Source organism: Diplodia corticola (assembly GCF_001883845.1).
Source record: "Diplodia corticola strain CBS 112549 chromosome Unknown scaffold1, whole genome shotgun sequence".
NCBI lineage: Eukaryota > Fungi > Ascomycota > Dothideomycetes > Botryosphaeriales > Botryosphaeriaceae > Diplodia > Diplodia corticola.
Window position 1 is genome coordinate 2073587 of NW_017971480.1, and position 17298 is coordinate 2090884.

The 17298-nt window shown below is 60.2% G+C and overlaps 7 protein-coding genes across 7 annotated transcripts; 3 read left to right on the plus strand and 4 right to left on the minus strand.

Annotated features, from left to right (window-relative positions):
* Nucleotides 1-171: 171 nt before the first annotated feature.
* Nucleotides 172-2818, plus strand: BKCO1_1000658 (pap oas1 substrate-binding domain-containing protein; the record flags this gene model as incomplete). Its single annotated transcript, XM_020270079.1, has 2 exons — nt 172-2211; nt 2306-2818. 2 exons carry the CDS (start codon nt 172-174, stop codon nt 2816-2818), a joined length of 2553 nt encoding a protein of 850 aa, XP_020135081.1.
* Nucleotides 2819-3972: 1154 nt separating this feature from the next.
* On the minus strand, nt 3973-5396 carry BKCO1_1000659 (oxidoreductase domain containing protein; the record flags this gene model as incomplete). The annotated part of the gene is made up of 3 exons (XM_020270080.1): nt 3973-4955; nt 5029-5323; nt 5376-5396. The coding sequence occupies 3 exons, from the start codon at nt 5394-5396 to the stop codon at nt 3973-3975; spliced, it is 1299 nt and encodes a 432-aa protein (XP_020135080.1).
* A 3077-nt stretch (nt 5397-8473) lies between these two features.
* BKCO1_1000660 (mfs glucose) lies at nt 8474-10404 on the plus strand (the record flags this gene model as incomplete). Its single annotated transcript, XM_020270082.1, has 6 exons — nt 8474-8508; nt 8566-8973; nt 9028-9446; nt 9518-9855; nt 9926-10059; nt 10128-10404. The coding sequence occupies 6 exons, from the start codon at nt 8474-8476 to the stop codon at nt 10402-10404; spliced, it is 1611 nt and encodes a 536-aa protein (XP_020135441.1).
* A 471-nt stretch (nt 10405-10875) lies between these two features.
* On the minus strand, nt 10876-11963 carry BKCO1_1000661 (catechol dioxygenase; the record flags this gene model as incomplete). The annotated part of the gene is made up of 2 exons (XM_020270083.1): nt 10876-11146; nt 11233-11963. The coding sequence occupies 2 exons, from the start codon at nt 11961-11963 to the stop codon at nt 10876-10878; spliced, it is 1002 nt and encodes a 333-aa protein (XP_020135442.1).
* A 317-nt stretch (nt 11964-12280) lies between these two features.
* Nucleotides 12281-12724, minus strand: BKCO1_1000662 (catabolic 3-dehydroquinase; the record flags this gene model as incomplete). The annotated part of the gene is made up of 1 exon (XM_020270084.1): nt 12281-12724. One exon carries the CDS (start codon nt 12722-12724, stop codon nt 12281-12283), a length of 444 nt encoding a protein of 147 aa, XP_020135439.1.
* A 470-nt stretch (nt 12725-13194) lies between these two features.
* BKCO1_1000663 (inositol monophosphatase) lies at nt 13195-14637 on the plus strand (the record flags this gene model as incomplete). The annotated part of the gene is made up of 5 exons (XM_020270085.1): nt 13195-13378; nt 13618-13669; nt 13746-13834; nt 13901-14264; nt 14430-14637. 5 exons carry the CDS (start codon nt 13195-13197, stop codon nt 14635-14637), a joined length of 897 nt encoding a protein of 298 aa, XP_020135440.1.
* Nucleotides 14638-15466: 829 nt separating this feature from the next.
* On the minus strand, nt 15467-16720 carry BKCO1_1000664 (quinate dehydrogenase; the record flags this gene model as incomplete). The annotated part of the gene is made up of 3 exons (XM_020270086.1): nt 15467-15628; nt 15814-16457; nt 16528-16720. The coding sequence occupies 3 exons, from the start codon at nt 16718-16720 to the stop codon at nt 15467-15469; spliced, it is 999 nt and encodes a 332-aa protein (XP_020135443.1).
* Between the last annotated feature and the right edge of the window lie 578 nt (nt 16721-17298).

The window sequence follows — 17298 nt, forward strand, 5'->3', positions numbered from 1 at the left end:
CGGAATTCCGCGGTAGTCCCTGCGCCTTCCCAAAGCTGCAGCGCCTGCAACCGACACCCGTGGCCGCATCCACACCCGCCACCCGACGACACTCATTCGCCCGCCAATATTCCAGCTTTGACCCTGCGCCTGCTCGTCCTTTCTTAGCGTCGCGCCACGTTCCCTGCAACCATGAGTCAACTTCCTCTGGAAGACCAACTAAGGTCCATGATTCTGAAGAACGGTGGCCCTGCAGACGCCGTCCCACCCTCATCCGATGGCCAGCTTTCTGTTGAGCACTCTCCGCGCCATCCGGGCCCGCAGCCGCGCGCCGGACGCTGTTCAAACCGGCCCCAGTCCCAGCAGCTCCCTCCACGGGACGCCGCCGCCAACCCAACTGGCTCGCCGCATCAACACCGTCACAGCCCGCACCATGGACGCGGCCAAACAGGCCCTGGGCGCCCGCACTTTGGTCACGGCTCTCCTCAGCAGCGCCAGAATGGCTTTCCGTCGCCTCATGCCAGCCCTGGCTATGTCCCTCCGCACATGCGCCACCGCAGCAGTGAGTGGCACCAGCATAGAGGAGGCTTCCATCAACCCAGGGCATCCTGGCAACAGCAACAGCAGCAGGGTCCTCATTTCAACCCTACAGCGCCAACCGTGCCTCCCAGCCAGGGCGGCTTTGGACCCCCACACGGCTACAGACAGGGCGCCCCGGGACCGCCCCCTTTCCAAATTTTACAGAGGCCGAACCCGAGTGGACCCATGAACGCTCCCTTCCGCCCTGGTCCTCCGCTCAATCCGAATCAGCGCTATCAGCAGCATCAGCAGCAGTTCCAAGAACGACTCCAGGCCCAATGCAGGTATCTGGGCAGCCTTGCTGCGGTTGAAATCCCCAAGGTAGCCATGACTGAGGACGAGCTGAAGGAGAAGGACGACTTCATCATGAGGCTGCAAGAGATATGCCAAAACGAGATCGCTGCTTTCCCCGAAGTTCCAAGCATTGAGTTCAAGTGTTTTGGCAGCATAGGAACCGGCTTCGCTACCAAAGGATCCGACATTGATCTGGCTGTGATTACGAAGAATGACGACGATACGGAACTGGCGCAGAAATTCGGACCCCGCGCTCTGGAGAAGATATTCCTCGACCACGGCTTTGGTGCCCGCCTCCTCACGAACACGCGCGTTCCTATCATCAAATTTTGTGAGAAGCCGTCTGCAGAATTGCATGCGAACCTACAGGCAGAACGCAAGAAGTGGGATGATCTGCCCGAGGAGAAAAAGAGAATTCTACTGGAAGGCGGCAGAAAGTCTCCCGATGACGACAAGCCTGCCGAGGTCGCCGATGATCCAGAGGGGGTAGATGGTGCGGTTGGCGACGAGTTGCCGACATCGAAGGACAATAACGCCCCCGAGCCTGATAAGAAGGCAGCACCGAGGCGAAAGAAAAACGGAGGCTCTGCTGCGACATCATCGACCAAGGGTGCTGGCGATGGTACTGCGCCTAAGGAAGAGCCCATAGCCAACAGTGATATTGCCGCTCCACAGCCAGGTCCTAACGGCCAAGACCCAGGCGCTGAAGGAGAGCAACAAAAGCGCGAACCCCGTCCTGAGAAACCATGGCTGCGTGAAAAACCAATGGGACCACTTGATTTCCCCAAGGACGGCGTTGGAATCCAGTGCGACCTGAACTTCGCTGGTCATCTGGGTATCTACAATACGAGGCTACTCTACTGCTATGCAATCAGCGATCAGCGCATCCGAGACATGGTAATCTTCGTCAAGGCCTGGGCTAAGACACGTAAGATCAATAGCTCCTACAACGGCACCCTGTCGTCTTACGGTTACGCCCTAATGGTCTTGCACTACCTCATTCGTATCCCTGAGGAGCCCATTACACCCGATCTGCAACTTCTGAGCAACTCCACTTTGAAAGACCGGTCTCCGAAGCTAGTAGACGTCATATGCAACGGACATGTGGTGAAGTTCCTTGCGGATAAAGAGCTCATCCTTGAAAAGGCTCGTAACGGACAGTGGACCCAGAACAAGGACTCGTTGGGCTCCCTATTGAGAGGTTTCTTCCGATACTACGGATGCCCTGGAGTTCCAGATCGCATCGGAGGCTTCCACTGGACGCGCGACGTGATCACGTTCGGTCAGCGGAAGCCTACCGAAAGAATGGTCACCAAAGAGGAACTTGGCTGGACGAAGGCGCGTGTAGAAAAGGCCAGCGTGAGTTTTTATTTTCTCCCCCTATTACCTCCCCATTTCATATCCAGACGTGCGCAGCATAAAAGAAACTCGTACTGAGAGCCTCGAGCAACAGAAAAAAGAAGTTCGCCACCGCTACCTCGTCTGCATCCAGGACCCCTTCGAACACGACCACAATGTCGGCCGCACGGTCAATCATCAAGGTATCTGCGCCATCCGCGAAGAGTTCCGCCGCGCGTGGCGTATCCTCGATGACGAGGCCAACGGGCGCCCGCACAAGGACCTCTTCGCGACCGTTGATGACGATCCCCCACCCCCGCAGTTCGTCGGCGGCCAGCAGCACAGGCAGACGCCGAGCACCGCCGTCGCCACCATTGCAGTCGATGGCAAGGCGACTGACGGGAATCAGCCGCGGAGCGACGGTGTGCATCTCCCTTCGCCAACAACGGTCGGTACTGCTGTTCCCGCTGTCGGTGGCGCCGCGCCAACCACCCAGAAAGGCATCGTCTCGACTGTCGACGGCGCCAGACGGCCTTCTGCCGCCGCGAACGGCTTCGGGGCGGAGGCGATCGCCAAAGTGAATGGGATGCTGGCCGAGGCGGCTGCGAAGAGGGGAACTTCGGATTAGGCGGTTCGGCCTGATCCTTCTTTCGGAACGAAAATAGTCCTGTACGGAAGACTTGGGCGAGGACGCGTGCGTCTTTCGTTGCTGTTGTATGTGGCGGCTGAAGTGATTCCGTTCTTCTTTGCTTTCCTTTTGAGTTTTTCGGGTGACAGCATCTTCCGCTAGGCTGTTATCTAGTTAGCGTGTATTCTAGGAATAGGGTGGCTATCTGCTTTGCAAGAAAACCGGTTTGAGCGGGTGTGCGTTCAGTGCGAGTGATGGCAAAAGGACTACTTCGGCAGGATGATCTAGGGAAGTTAAATTAGGAGGCAAGAAAAAATGGAGAGAAGAAAACGAAGGCATTTTCCTTGGACCAGCCAAACAGTTTCGTAAGGCACCGGCTGTTGGGGAGGAGGGTGTATGCGGACTGACTGTGGGTACTCTCGAACAACGACAGTAGTGGCAGGGATATGTACATACATAGCACGGAAACAGGGAGGCGGATGTGGACTAGGCCGGACGGGACCTTGTTTTGTCGTCGTACATGGCTGATGGAAAGAACATTTAGTCTGGCCCAGCACAGTCTGATCAGCTTTCCAGGTGAGACTTATCAGCCCTCAAAATGCAAGCACAATGCTAGCGTGAAATTGCTTTTGATTGTGAACCGACGCGGTTCCGACCTACAGCATTGCCAATGCGTGTACCAAACCCGTTTGTAGGGTCCGTAATCGCCGCGCTGAGTTTGGCTACATAATGTTGTAGATACAGGGCACTCAACACTTCTCACGGCGATTGACACTTACCCAGTAAGGACAAAAGCAATGTTGGGAACGAATCAATGTGCTCGCATGCCGATCCTGGTTCCATCGGGTTTGGGTCTTGCAAGAAATGGCACACGCCCAGCGAGCAACCGTATTTATGAGCAAAACCACCATGATTGATTTGGATGATTTTGTGACTATGGTCCCTGGGCTGTACGGGTAGTCATGGCAAACAAGTTCAGCAAGAGACTCATACATGAGGCTGTAAACGCGGCACGTATGGTCGTGAAGATGCAGGAAACACAAGAGCAGTACCTGCAGGGCGACGTCCTTCACGAAACAGAACGTGAGAGAAGCCTTTCCGACGTTATGCTTCTCACGGCCAACTGTTCCGAACGTACCCTTGGTATGCTGTCCTCAATCCCAAACCTGCCTACAACTGACATTGATCCGCTTCGTCCCCATATACCCCTTCCACTTTCCGTACGCCCTCCTCTCCTCCTCGCTCGCCCCCGGCGTCCCCACCGGCCACTGCGCCAACGGCTCCGGACACGTCCCCGGGATGGTCCGCGGCATGGCGTGCCACGCCCACCGCGCCTCGCCGGACAACAACACACAATCACCACTCCGCACCCTGATGGCAGCGGTGCGATCCGGCCGCCGGCGGGGCACGACTTGTTGCTGCTGTTGCTGTTGCTGCTGCTGCTCATGCTTTCGGTCCTCCCGCTCATCGCCACCATTCCGTTCCCGGTGGCCACCGTGATCCTCTTCCCCATCACCACCACTTCCACGCTCTCCCTCGTCGTTACCGTCCCCATCCCCGTCCCCCTTCTGTATGACAAACACGCCCTCGCACCCCACGGAGAAGCTCGCCAACGCGCGCTCGCAGTGCTCGCTGACGTCCCTGTGCACCGGCATGTAGTCCTTGCCCGAATACACGAGGACGACGCCCGACTCGGGGCGTATGTGCGGGAAGAGCCCGGTGACGAGGACGGAGAGGTCGGGCGGGAAGGGGGTGCGGGTGATGCCGTAGCTGCGCGTGGGCCAGTCGTACTGCTCGCCGAGGGTGAGCCAGCGCAGCTTGCTGGCGAGGAATTGGGCCATGTTTAGGGGCTTTTTATTGGTGCGGGTGGGAGAGGAGGCGGCGGCGGGGGGTTTGGGGTGGAGGGCGTGGTTGGGGGAGGATTGGGGGAGGGTGAAGAAGGAGTGGGAGGGGGTGGAGGTGGAGGACGAGGCGGGGAGGTCGTCTTGTGGTGGTGGTCGTGGTGGCGGGTAGGGGATGTGGTAGTCGGCCTCGAGGTTGATTTTGTGTTTCGGGTCCGCCAAGTCTCGGTGCATCAGCTGAGATGTGAATAGTATCTGGGTCTCCATGGGCAGGATCCCGGGCACGATCTGCAGGCCTGCGAGGTAACGTAGCGAGTTTAGTGGACTGGGAAGTAGACGTCGTTGGAAAACTGCAGCAGCTGAACTTACCGGGAATGTCCTTGTGCTCGTAGATGGTGGCATCTTGGAAGTCAGTCAGACACGGACTGTCATCGGTCGTCAGGGCTGCTTTCCAATAGTCGTTGCATGCGTTTTCTATAACGGAAGCGGAAATGGTCCCTGCAGGCCGCCAGATGTCACGCTGCTTCTCGCTAAGCTCACGGCCGAAATACAAGATATCATCATCCTGCTCCAGCTCTTGCCGTTTCACTTTGTTGTAGTGCAAGTAGGCTTCCTGGATGGGGATCGGGGGCAGAGCGTGCGTGTCGTGGTGGTGGGATGATTTCTGGCCATGTCAGTCCAGCGACCAGCATCGCGTGCTTCACGTGGCATGTTACCGCTTCCGAGGAGAAGTCCATGGCCCGTCCTATCAAGCCCCGTCGAACGCCAGCGAATTGCTGATCTCGGCAAATGGTCCTTCTGAAGAAGCTTTGCCGAATTAAAAGCGGCCTCATAAGCCACGTGACGTGCGGCTTCGTACTATTTCTTCCAATGGGAGACGTTTCCACGAAAACATAAAGGGATGGGACGGATGGTCGCAGGGAATACAGGACTCGATAGATCAAAGCCTAACGTGCGGGCGCCGCTTTCGCTTAGACACTCGGCTCGGATAAACAATTCAGGGTGTACTTATTGCACCGCATCCATGGTCTTCTTGTTCCCTCAGCCTACTGATGCCCAAAGGCCGAAGCCGTAGGCCAAGAACTGAATGCCAGGCAGCAGACTGTTTAATTATCCATCCACCCGTTCAGCCCTCGCTCGCCCCTTGCCTTCCCTCGGGCCTCGCCATCAGCCGCGGCTCGCGTGGGCATCGTGTGTACCTGCATCGATATTAAATTCCGCGGCACGCCGTCGCACCGACTAGGCATTGCCCGCCTTGTCCAACACCTTGTGCAACTCAATGAAAGGTGATCCTTCCGGCCATTCGCCTCGTTTGCCTGCTTTTTGCTGCCTGATTGTGTGGACGAATGCAGCGAGTTCGCCCGCATCACAGGGGACCTTGCTGCCTGCAGTGCAGATCAGAAGCAACGGTGGACAGCAGTGCACCAGGGAGGGATCCGGCATTCTCTGCTAGACACACCAGACGGGATGCACACGCACCCGCTCTCCGTACTCTGGCGTATGGGCAAATGCGCGACAACACACCTCAAGAGCGTGCATGTTACTATAGTAACAAACACAACAGAACACGCACACTCACTCGTATTCACACTCCCTTACGCCGCCATCGCCACCGCCGAGAACCGGCAACCGGCAACCGGGCAACCAATCCACCCCCCAGAGAGGAAAGATGATAAGCATGACCCACCACCCCCGAGCTGGGCTCTCACGCGCAGAACCCCGGGTTTTTGGCTCGACAGGCTAGGTACACAATAAGTGCCCCATTTGCGTTCGCCGCTTGACGTGCGTTAGCGTGCCCGCGCCATTTGCGGGGTATGGCCGGGGAAGCCGGCTCTGGGCGCCCCTCAGACAGTACCTAGTCAGTTGGTGGAGGCGAGGGAGAAGGAATAGGAAGAGCAGGAGGAGCAGGGTTCACGTGGCCAGCAGAAGAAAAGCCGAGAAGGAATGGCACACACGCTGTCGGAATCCGGCAGCTCGTCCCTGTTGGGTATAACGCGTCTTCTGTCCTGAGCCTGGCCGGCTTGAGCAAAGTGCCTGCATGCATGCGTGCATACATGCAGCCCATGTACACTGCTACTGGTTACCACTGCTGCTGGTGTCTTCTGTTGGTCGGATTGACCGGTTCGGGTGCTTTGCGGAGGCAGGCTTGGGTGGCTGGCTCCCCGACTATGAATAGGGCATGAGGCGAAGGATTGTGTTTGCATGCGCGCCTCTTGCGCCAGACGGCCGAGAAGGACGAGGTTGTCTCTCGCGCATTGGAGATGGAATGCGCATGATCGGCGGTGGCTCTCGTGATGCTTTTGGGACGAGGCCACGAGCAGGGACAGAAGATAGGTTAAGGTTTGTGGCAAAGGACGGTCGGGGGGCGGATGTGCGGGTGTGCGGGTGGCAGTTTTCGTGGCATACGGCTCGGCGTGGCCGCGGGCGAGAGGCTGAAGTGCTAAGCTGAAACCTCGTCAGAGGCTGGTGAAACACGATTGGCCGGACTCTGGCTGCCACAGTGGTACAGGTGTTCCTTTTCGGCCGGCATGGAAGATGAGGAGCGAGGAGGAGCTGGACGCCTGTGTCGCTTCGCGGGCAGAGAAGACTCGGGGCCCAGCAGGCAGGACTCGACGCTCACATGAGCCGGGCTGCCGTATTTTTTTTCTGCTGCAGTCACGTATCGAGGCCGGCAAGCGGGCCAAGACTGCACGACTGGCCAAGTGGGCGACTCAGGCGACGCCTCGTCCGGCGGCTCGAGCCAACGCCCATTCCCGGGGGCCACCAATGAGCAGGGCAGGGGCGGGAAGGGGGCGTTTTGTGGCCATTTGCGGTGAGTGCAGCAGGGTCGGCAAGCAGTGCAACGGTAGCAGTGTGGCTTTTTCCTGCCGCGGGTGGTCCAGCTCCAGCGGCGTGCTCTGGTCGCGCATGGGGGATGCTGGGCGATTCGCACAGGGACTCGCCGGCTCGCTTCGCGCAGTGCCCTGAGGATGCCGGCCGGGGCTGGTGCTAGCGTGCAGGCGACAGGCCCAGACACGGGAGAATCAGCGTGACGCGAGCGCGGCGGGTGGGAGGAGCTCGAGTGGTGCTGTTTCGCGTCGTCGTGCTGGGCCGGGGCGGATTGAAGCGCGCGACCTCGAGCAAATTCTCCGGCGGCGTCGCTGGCGCGCGGGCGCATGGGCGTCGTCTGGCAGTCGAGCGCGAACCGCAGGCGACACGGCGTGCATTACTCCGGCGTTGTGGGCTTGGCCGGGGCTGAAGGTTGGATTAAGGTCAGGGCGACTGTGGGGAGAAGCGGAGAAGCGCCCCGTTTGGGCCACAGTTTAATCGGCGCGGTGCCACACGAGAGTCACAAGCACGACAAGCGAGGATGCCAATCCTGCGGTGCCCCTCCTCCGCACCTCCGCTGCCTCGATGCGCAGAGCCGGCCGTGGTCCCTGGCTCGCCCGCATGCAGGCAGCGTGCGAGCGACAGTCCAACAGTCTGCGTCCAGCGCGAAAGACGCGCCGTTTGCAAGCAGCCCGGGCCGCCGCTGGCCGGACGCGAGCGCACTCGACACGGCGGCGGCGTGCCTGTGGCCGGAGCGCAATCTCGCGTGGTGCAGATGCGAAGCTGGAGAAAAGGCTGAACAGATGGACCACCCGCGCTAGGCCCGATCGGGACCACTGCACTCTCGCCGCGGAGCCCACCGCCCATAAATAAACCTCTACCCCTCCGACCCGACAGGCCTCGTTCCTACTGCCATCCGCAACCCCAGTGCGACCCAGAGCTCGCTGCGCCAAGGCCTGCGAAGTCTGCTGCTCACTCAACCGCCAGACCGTGATCAACCGCCAACATGGTCAAGACTTTCTATGGCATCTACACCATCTGGTAAGCACCCGCCCGCCCTCACCTGCCCGTGTGCCACGCTGACCGCGCCCTCCACAGCGGTTTCGCCGCACTTGGTGGTGGCCTGTTCGGGTTCGACATCTCGTCCATGTCCGGGGTCCTGGGCACCAATGCCTACAAGAACTACTTCAACAACCCCGTCTCCTACCGCCAGGGCGGCATCACCGCCTCCATGCCCGCCGGCTCGCTGGTCGGCGCCCTGAGCTCCTCCTTCATCGCCGACAAGTACTCGCGTCGCACCGCCATCCAGGTCGCCTCGTGCATCTGGATGCTCGGCGCCCTCTTGCAGACCGTCTGCAACGGCGTCGCCCTGCTCTGCGTCGGCCGTGTCGTCGCCGGCGTCGCCATTGGTATCGCCTCGTCCATCGTCCCCGTCTACCAGTCCGAGATTGCTGCAAAGGAGATCCGTGGCCGTGTCGTCTCGCTGCAGCAGTGGGCCATCACATGGTAAGCAGCACACCCGCCGCCACTTCGCACCCGCCGGCTAACACTTCCATCCAGGGGCATTCTGATCCAGTACTTCATCCAGTACGGCGCGTCTTTCGCCGACGGCGGCCCCAAGGCCGAGAACCAGGGCACCGCTGCCTTCCGCATCCCGTGGGGTATCCAGATCGTCCCCGGCGCCATCCTCTTCGTCGGCATGTTCTTCCTCCCCAGGTCGCCCCGTTGGCTCGCCGGCAAGGACCGCTGGGAGGAGGCCCTCGAGGTTCTCGCCAACCTGCACGGCAATGGCGACGTCAACCACCCCAAGGTGCTCGCCGAGTACCACGAAATCGAGGAGGCTCTCCGCTTCGAGCGTGAGGAGGCCGTCTCCTCCTTCAAGGCCCTGGTCGCTCCACGCATGCTCAAGCGTGTCATCCTCGGCATGTCCATCCAGATGTGGTCGCAGCTCTGCGGAATGAACATTATGATGTACTACAGTAAGCCGCCCGCCCGCCTGCCCGCCCCCCGTTCGCGAGTCAGCAGTCCAGCTAACACTTCCCCACCACAGTCGTCTACATCATGGAGGGCGCCGGTGTCGGATCTCCCCTCCTTACCGCGTCGATCCAGTACATCATCAACGTCGCCCTGACCCTGCCCGCCATCCTGTACCTCGACCGCTTCGGCCGCCGCCCCGCGCTGCTTGCTGGCTCGTTCTTCATGATGCTCTGGCTCTTCATCTCGGGTGGCGTCCAAGGCGCCTACGGCCAGCCCAACCCGCGCACCGACCCCAACCTCAACGACATCTCCTGGGTGCTCTCGGGTAACCCCGCTGCGTCCAAGGCCGTCATCGCCGCCTCCTACCTGTTCGTCGCCTCGTTCGCCACCACCTGGGGCCCGACATCCTGGGTAAGTTTTCTGTCACCACTCCACGTCAATGACGTGTAAAGCAACCCTTAAGATTCCTAACAGCGAGCAGACCTACCCGTCCGAAATCTACCCCGCCAAGATCCGCGCGAAGGCCGTCTCCCTCTCGACCGCCACCAACTGGGCCTGGAACTGCGTTCTCGCCTTCGCCGTCCCCCCGCTCCTGTGGTCGATCAACTGGAAGATGTAAGCCCCATCACGCTTTCCTCGCTCATTCTTTCCAACACTAACCCTTTTTCTCTTCGCCACAACAGGTACATGATCTTCGCCGCCTTCAACGGCGCTGCCCTCATCCACATGTTCTTCACCGCGCCCGAGACCAAGGGCAAGACACTCGAGGAGATGGACGAGGTCTTCGACACGGGCGTGCCGGCGTGGAAGAGCGGCAAGGCCCTCAAGGGCTCCAAGCTGGACCGTCTCGCCAGCGAAATCGAGAAGGGCGAGCGCAAGGTCACCGTCGGCGCCCTCGCCGGCGACGAGCACGAGCCTGGTGTCGTTACCCACCACGAGGAGGCTACTGCAAAGAATTAAAGAAGAGAAAGTTCACTTTCCTTTTTTTCCCTCCTCCTCCCCTGACCTGACTTGGATTGCGTCAATGATATCACGGTGGGTTAGTTATCCTACAAGGAGGTGTGAGGGGGAGTAGTAGATGACTAGTGATAGTTTAATCGAGTGAGCCTTGAAGGCCCATCTTCACCTTGTTCTTTGTCTCGTATTTTCCGTTGTGCGTGGAAGAGACACCGCAGCGGGTGAGAGACGTGTCTCTTGTTACACCACCAGCAAGAGAGATAGATGGTCATATGCCTACCTTGTCAGTTTCGATATTCTTCTCTCAATAATATCGTAAGAGGTCATGACAAATGATATGCAACCAGGGTGTCAAAAGGGAAATAGTTGAAGACTCTTAACCATCCAAGCTACAAAGACTGCTCAATAAAATATATCATTCAGTAATCCCAATTTCTCCCCAACTCATGCCACCGGAGGGGAACCCCGGGGATCTCAGTCAACATCCGGAACCGGCAGACCATTCCAAAGCTTCATTTTCCTTCCCTGGGCCTCCATCGCCTCCATCGCCTTCTTCTCGCGCAACGCCTTGGCCTCATCATCGCTGACGAGCACAAAGTCGTACGTCAAGAGCTTTGTGCCCTCTTTGACGCCGTACGCCTTGGCGGTTGCGGCATCCACGGTCTCCAAGTCCACGAGAAGCGTTTCCTTGACGCCGAAAACGGCATCGGAGGTTTCGTACGGATCGTTTCGAAGATACAACGCCCTTGAGCGCCACACACAGACACACACATGACAAGGTCAGTCGCCCAATTCAGTCCGGATCAGCACTTTGTTGGTTTTTCGACTTACGTGATCAAGTTGTCATACCCCTCCTTCTTGAACATGAAATGCATGTGGCTCGGGCGGTAGGGATGGCGGCCCAGCCCCCTCAGCAGCTTCCCGACGGGCCCGTCGTGCGGGATGGGATACGGCACGGGCACGATGGCGCGGAACCAGAAGACGCCGTCGCGGTCGCTCGTCAGCACGGCGCGGCCGTCGGGGCGGTCGCGGCCGGGGTGCTGGACGTCGTAGAAGCCCTTGGAGTCGGTCTCCCACACGTCGACGGTGGCGGCGGGGATGGGGTTTTTGGCCGTGTCGCTCACGGTGCAGAGCACGAGGAGGGGCGTGCCGTCCGGGTCGTGGGAGATGGCGGCGTCGCCGTCGGGGTCGGTGGTGTAGTGCGGGGCGTCGGCGGTGTGGAAGGGCCCCAGGACGGTGCCCTCGGTGCTGGCGGCCGGCTTGGGGTGGTCGATGCTGTCGACCAGCAGCGAGAGCCCCAGGATGTCGGACAGCAGGATGAATTCCTGCCGCACCGCGCTGCACGTCTGCCCGACCTGGGTCAGGAACTGGATGCCCGCCGTCCACTCGGCGGTGCTGAGGCGCGTCTCGCGGGCGAAGTCGTGGGCGTGCTCGACGAGGCGCTCGAGGATGTATTTGAGGCGGGGGTTGGGGCAGCGCGAGTTGATCAGGTGGACGTTCTCGGTGATGTTGTCGATGGTGAGGTCCTTGAGTGGGGGGATGTCGACCTGAGAGGGGTCCATGATGCTGGCTTTTTCTTTCTTCACTTGTTTGCTGGCGGGGTGATTGGCGAGGAGCACATTGGCACGAGTTCAACGATGGGCAAGCAGCAGGATGGGTTGCGTACTAATAGGATTGTTCTCACAGGTGCCGCTCGACCCCGCCATCCAGGGCCCCGCATTGAACCAACGTCGGAGCGGGCGGTCGGGAGCTCGCAATGTGGGACTGTGTCTTATGTCCGACAGCATCATGAATCCAGTCTCTGCATCCCCGTGTATCCGTCCGCCGCCCTCAGAGGAGCGCCGCCCGTCTGTTTGGCCCCGCCGCAGTCTTTCGGCCGTCAATTCAGCTTCAAATGCTTCGCCACGAACTCAATGGCCGCCGTGTAGCCAAAGGTGCCCAGCCCGCAGATGACGGCCTCGGCCTTGTCGCTGAGGTAGCTGTGCTGGCGGAAGGGCTCGCGCTTGTGGACGTTTGTGATGTGCACCTCGACAAAGGGCAGGCCGACGCCGAGCAGGGCGTCGCGCAGGGCGACGCTGGTGTGGGTGAAGGCGCCCGGGTTGATGACGACAGCGTCCACCTTGCCGCGGGCCTCGTGGATGCGGTCGAGGAGGGCGCCCTCCCAGTTCGACTGGTAGTCTTCGACCTCGATGCCCAGCCCCGCCGCCTGCTGCTTGGCCTGCTCGACCACCATTGGGAGCGTCGTCGACCCGTATATGTGCGGCTCGCGCGTGCCGAGCAGGTTGAGGTTGGGCCCGTTGATGAGGAGGATGCGTTTGGCCATTGTGAGCGGGTGCGTGGTCGTCGGCGTGCAGGAATGTACCGAGTGTCGGCGTCCGAGGTGGGATGCTTTTGCAATGCGCGCGACCAAAGCTGCGAGCTCTAGTTGTTCCTCGGATGCCCGGCTAAATCCTCTTCCCGCTGCACATCCATGGCCTTCCTCGGCCCAACAGAAGCACCATCGAAACCGAAAAATCGACTGGACGCGTCCTGGGCTGGAAAGCAGAACTGGGCGGCGGCACGCAGGTCCATGCTCGGCGGAAAGGGACCGAGATGCGGGAGGCAAATGTGGGGGATGCTGCCGGCGGAATCAGGCCGGCTTCTAGCGGCCTAGGTACGGAGCTCGATGACTGTGCTCCGCCGTCTCCCTAGGTTGTCTCCTCCGAACAGCACCTGCTTGCTCGTGTCTCCTCCGCCATCCAAACAAGCGTCCCATCTCACCGTTGCCCATCCCCTTCCCCAGCAGCTGCAACCATGGCCGCCGATCTGGGCTCAAAAGAGCTGGACGAAATCTACGCGTTCGCCATCCAGCTTGGCAAGGATGCCGGCAAGATGTTGCTCGACGCCGCCATGCTGCGCTGCCAGGCCGGAAGTGTGCCCGAGGCTGCCCACGTGGAGAAGATGAACGCCGTTGATCTGGTTACCCAAACCGATGAAGGTAAGGACACGGCTGCCCGCCTAAGCCACCTTGCCTAGCGAGTCGGCCACGGCACGTGGGGCTTTGGCCGTCTTCGGAACATGGTTCATCTCTATTGCCCTGTCTGTCATTGGTCCATGTTGCCGCCTGTGGTGAACCCGCCTGGCAACCACGCCCGCATGCGTGCATCACCCGCCACACATGATTATGCCGCCGCAATCATCATCTCGTTCTGGATGCGTGCTAAGCAGTGCTTGCAGACGTCGAGACCTTTGTCAAGAATAGCATCACCAACAAGTTTCCCGCGCACAAGTGAGCAGACCGCCCCTCCAGCGATGCAAATCAGCATCTGCAGTCACTTCAACGCGTCCGCTGACACTCTGCCCAGGTTCATCGGAGAGGAGACGTACTCCAAAGGCTCCTCCAAAGACTACCTCGTCAACGACGAGCCAACATGGATTGTCGACCCGCTCGACGGTGCGTCCTTCCCGCCCCGCTCGCGCCCATCATTCCATGCATGTCACTTATCCTTTGGCCCCACAGGCACGGTAAACTACATCCACCTCTTCCCCATGTTCTGCGTCTCCATCGCCTTCGTCCACAAGCACGTCCCGACCATCGGCGTCATCTACGCCCCCTTTCTCAACCAGCTCTTCACCGCATGCCGCGGCCGCGGCGCCTGGCTCAACGACACCCAGCAGCTTCCCCTCATCCGCAACCCCATTGCCCCCATGCCCGCCAAGGCCCCTTCGGGTTGCGTCTTCAGTTGCGAATGGGGCAAGGACCGCCGGGACACCCCGGATGGGAACATGCACAGGAAGATTGAAAGCTTCGTGAACATGGCAGCCGAGGTTGGTGGAAGAGGAGGGAAGGGTGGGATGGTTCACGGTGTGCGTAGTCTGGGAAGGTAAGCAGAAGTCTTTTTTTTCTTTCCGTCATGGGGGATGTAGCTGTCATTGTTCAGAGACGGAGAAAAGAAGAAAAACTCAGTGGATGGGAAAGGAGGGACGAGCGGGAAGGTTCACGGAGTGGCTAAAGACACCCACGCCGCTAACACAAACCCAAACCATAGTGCCACGCTCGATCTCGCCTACACAGCCATGGGCTCGTTCGACATATGGTGGGAAGGCGGATGTTGGGAATGGGATGTCGCCGCCGGCATTTGTATTCTGCAAGAAGCCGGTGGACTCGTCACCACCGCCAACCCGCCCGAAGACCCAGCAACCGCGACCATCGAGCATGTCAAGCTCGGCTCGAGGCTGTACCTTGCGATCCGGTAAGTTGTTCTTCATTGGTCTTGAGATATCCAAAGACTGCTTCCGCTATCTCGTGGCGTTTTTCTTGGTGCCGTGGAGATGGAAGAGGCCTGGGAACCTCCGACAGCAAGGGTGGTTCGTGCTGTGCGCTACCCGAGTGTAAAGGTTTATCCGTTACGGATTGCCTTGGGTGTTCCTTGGCTTTGTCGGGGGTTGCCTTGAATGGGCCACGTGCACTCAAGCCCTGCTGCTGGAAAAATGGTCCGCGAGAGCGCGGAAAAGTCGCCGCGAGGTCACAGATTGCTGACGCGTAGAATCGTCTAGTCCTGCCGGACCCTCCGAGAGCGGCGAAAGCGGTAGAGAGGGTCAGGAGCGCACTATCAGGGAAGTTTGGCGTAGAGTACGGCATCTGGACTACACTAGGCCTGGTGCGTGAGGAGTGGCAACGCCAACACTTCGCTGGTACGACCCGCCGTTCGTAGAAAGAAGTACGATCCCTATTCAAACACACGCTATCTATTCCGATTAAAAAAAATTCCGTCATCATGGTGTTGCCTTTTTGTCATGGCAACAAATGTTCAGGCTGCCTCTTCCTCGATGACCAGGACAAGAGCGCCACCCTCCCCCTTTTCCCAAGGTAGCTGCCCAGCCGGCGGCGGCAACAGCCCAAACGAGTCCAGATGCTCCGCATCTACAGCCAATACCGCCGGGCCTAACGACCAGGCTGGTCTCGGCTGACGCCTGCCTCGCCGCATTGCGCCCCTACCAGACAGACCCGGCTCCACCAGCAAAAACCTCACTAGCGCCAATTCATCTCCACCCTGCTACACAGTAAACGGCCCTTATAGCAACCTTAGTGGGCCTGACCATTGGCGCCGTTGGTGCCATTCGAATGGCCATTGGTGGCTGGATGGCCGCTTGCCGACTTGCTCGACTCGGCCAACTTGGCAGCGATGACCGCCTTGACCTTCTCCACCGGCAGCTCGGAAACTTCCTTGCCGGTCCAGTACTTATCCTGTTGCAGGGAAGGTCAGCCGTCTGGTGTTGTGGCGTCTGGGGGAAAAGTGCAAATCCGGGGAAAGGAGGAGAGGATGACTTCGGAGATAAGAGGAAGACGCCTCTGGAAAGCCACCCCCACCACATCAAGGCAAGACGGGGCGTGCTCCCGACTCGCTCGCAGAGGAAAAAGCACAAACATACCTGCTCCAGCCCCTGATATATCATCGCCTCGGTCCCCAAAATGACTTCCCAACCCTTCCCCTCGGCCACCTCCGCAATCGCGGTCCACGGACTGGGATGGTAGCACATCTCCAACACGGCGCCCTTGTGCGGCTTCGAGAGCAGCTCCTCCAGCACCAAGCGCGCGACGACCTCCTTCTCGGTCCGCGGCGGGAAATCGGGCACGCAGCTGACGACGGCGCCGGGACCCTCGAGGGCGCGCGCCTGCTCGACGTCGCGCACGTGCACGAGGCCGTCGCCGAAGCCGCGGGCGACGCACTCGTCGACGACGGCGCGCACCTCGGCCTCGTCGCGGTTCACGATGTAGATGTCGGTGGCGCGCATCCACTTGCGCAGGGCGTAGACGGCGGAGCGCGCGGCGCCGCCGCCGCCCACGACCAGCGCCGGCCGGCCGTGGAAGGTCGCGTCCGGGACGCGCACGTTGTGGTAGAAGGCGTCGCGGATGCCGACGACGTCGGTGTTGGTGCCGGTGAGGACGCGGGCGCCGGTGTGCGGGTCGTGCTGGAAGAAGAGCGTGTTGCACGCGCCGACTTCGCGGCCTTCGTCGGTGAGGGCGTCGACGTGCTTGAGGATGGCGACTTTGTGCGGCATGGTCACGGCGGCGCCTGGAGGGAGAGAAGAGTCTGAGCATCACTGGGGGGCTGCTGCTGCGGGGCGAGGGAGGACCGGGCTTACCGTAGAACCGCGGGTCTTTTATCCGCTCGAGAAAGTCCTGCATGTCTGTGGAGTCGAGCATCTCCTGCTCCCAGTTCAGGCCGATGCCGTCGTACACGGTCTGGTGCAGCAACGGGGACATGGAGTGGGCGATTGGGTGGCCGAAGAGATAGCCAAAGCGCTCGCGAGTCGGGGCCGGGGTGGTGACGGTCATTGTGGCTGGTGGGGGTGACTGGAGAAGTGTGTCTGGCAAAGGCGTTGTGGTGGAAACTTGGGATAGAGCGGACTGAAATCTATAGAGTAGATGGAAGAGAAAAGAGCCGGCCCGCCGGCGCCGCACTAGACAGCTTTACGCGAGTAGAGACTCCCCGCAGTTGCGGCCAAAGGGCGGCAGCTGTGGTGCAGGGCAATGCGGCTTACGTTAGGATCTCCAATGCTCGCAGGGCGGCAGCGGCTCATGGGCACCGAGTGGTGTCGGCGGCGGCGGCGGCGCGGGGAATGCGTAAAGATTCATCCAGCGGCACTTGGCAGCCGGGCGAGCGCCGAGCGACAGGGGCGCCAGCTGCGACGGGCGCCTTTGGTGCTGCAGCCACCCCATGGAAGTGTTCTCTTCCCCACATCCCAGTGCCCCGGGTAGCCCGTCACCCCGTCTGTCCCCAGATCTGGGCGTGTGCGTCCCTGGACTTCGCCATGCATCGTGCCCACGCCGCCCAAACACCGATAAATAGCCCTCGTCCACCGCTCCCCTGCCCCATCTTCATCTCCATCCTCCGCACCATCTCCCAACCTCCC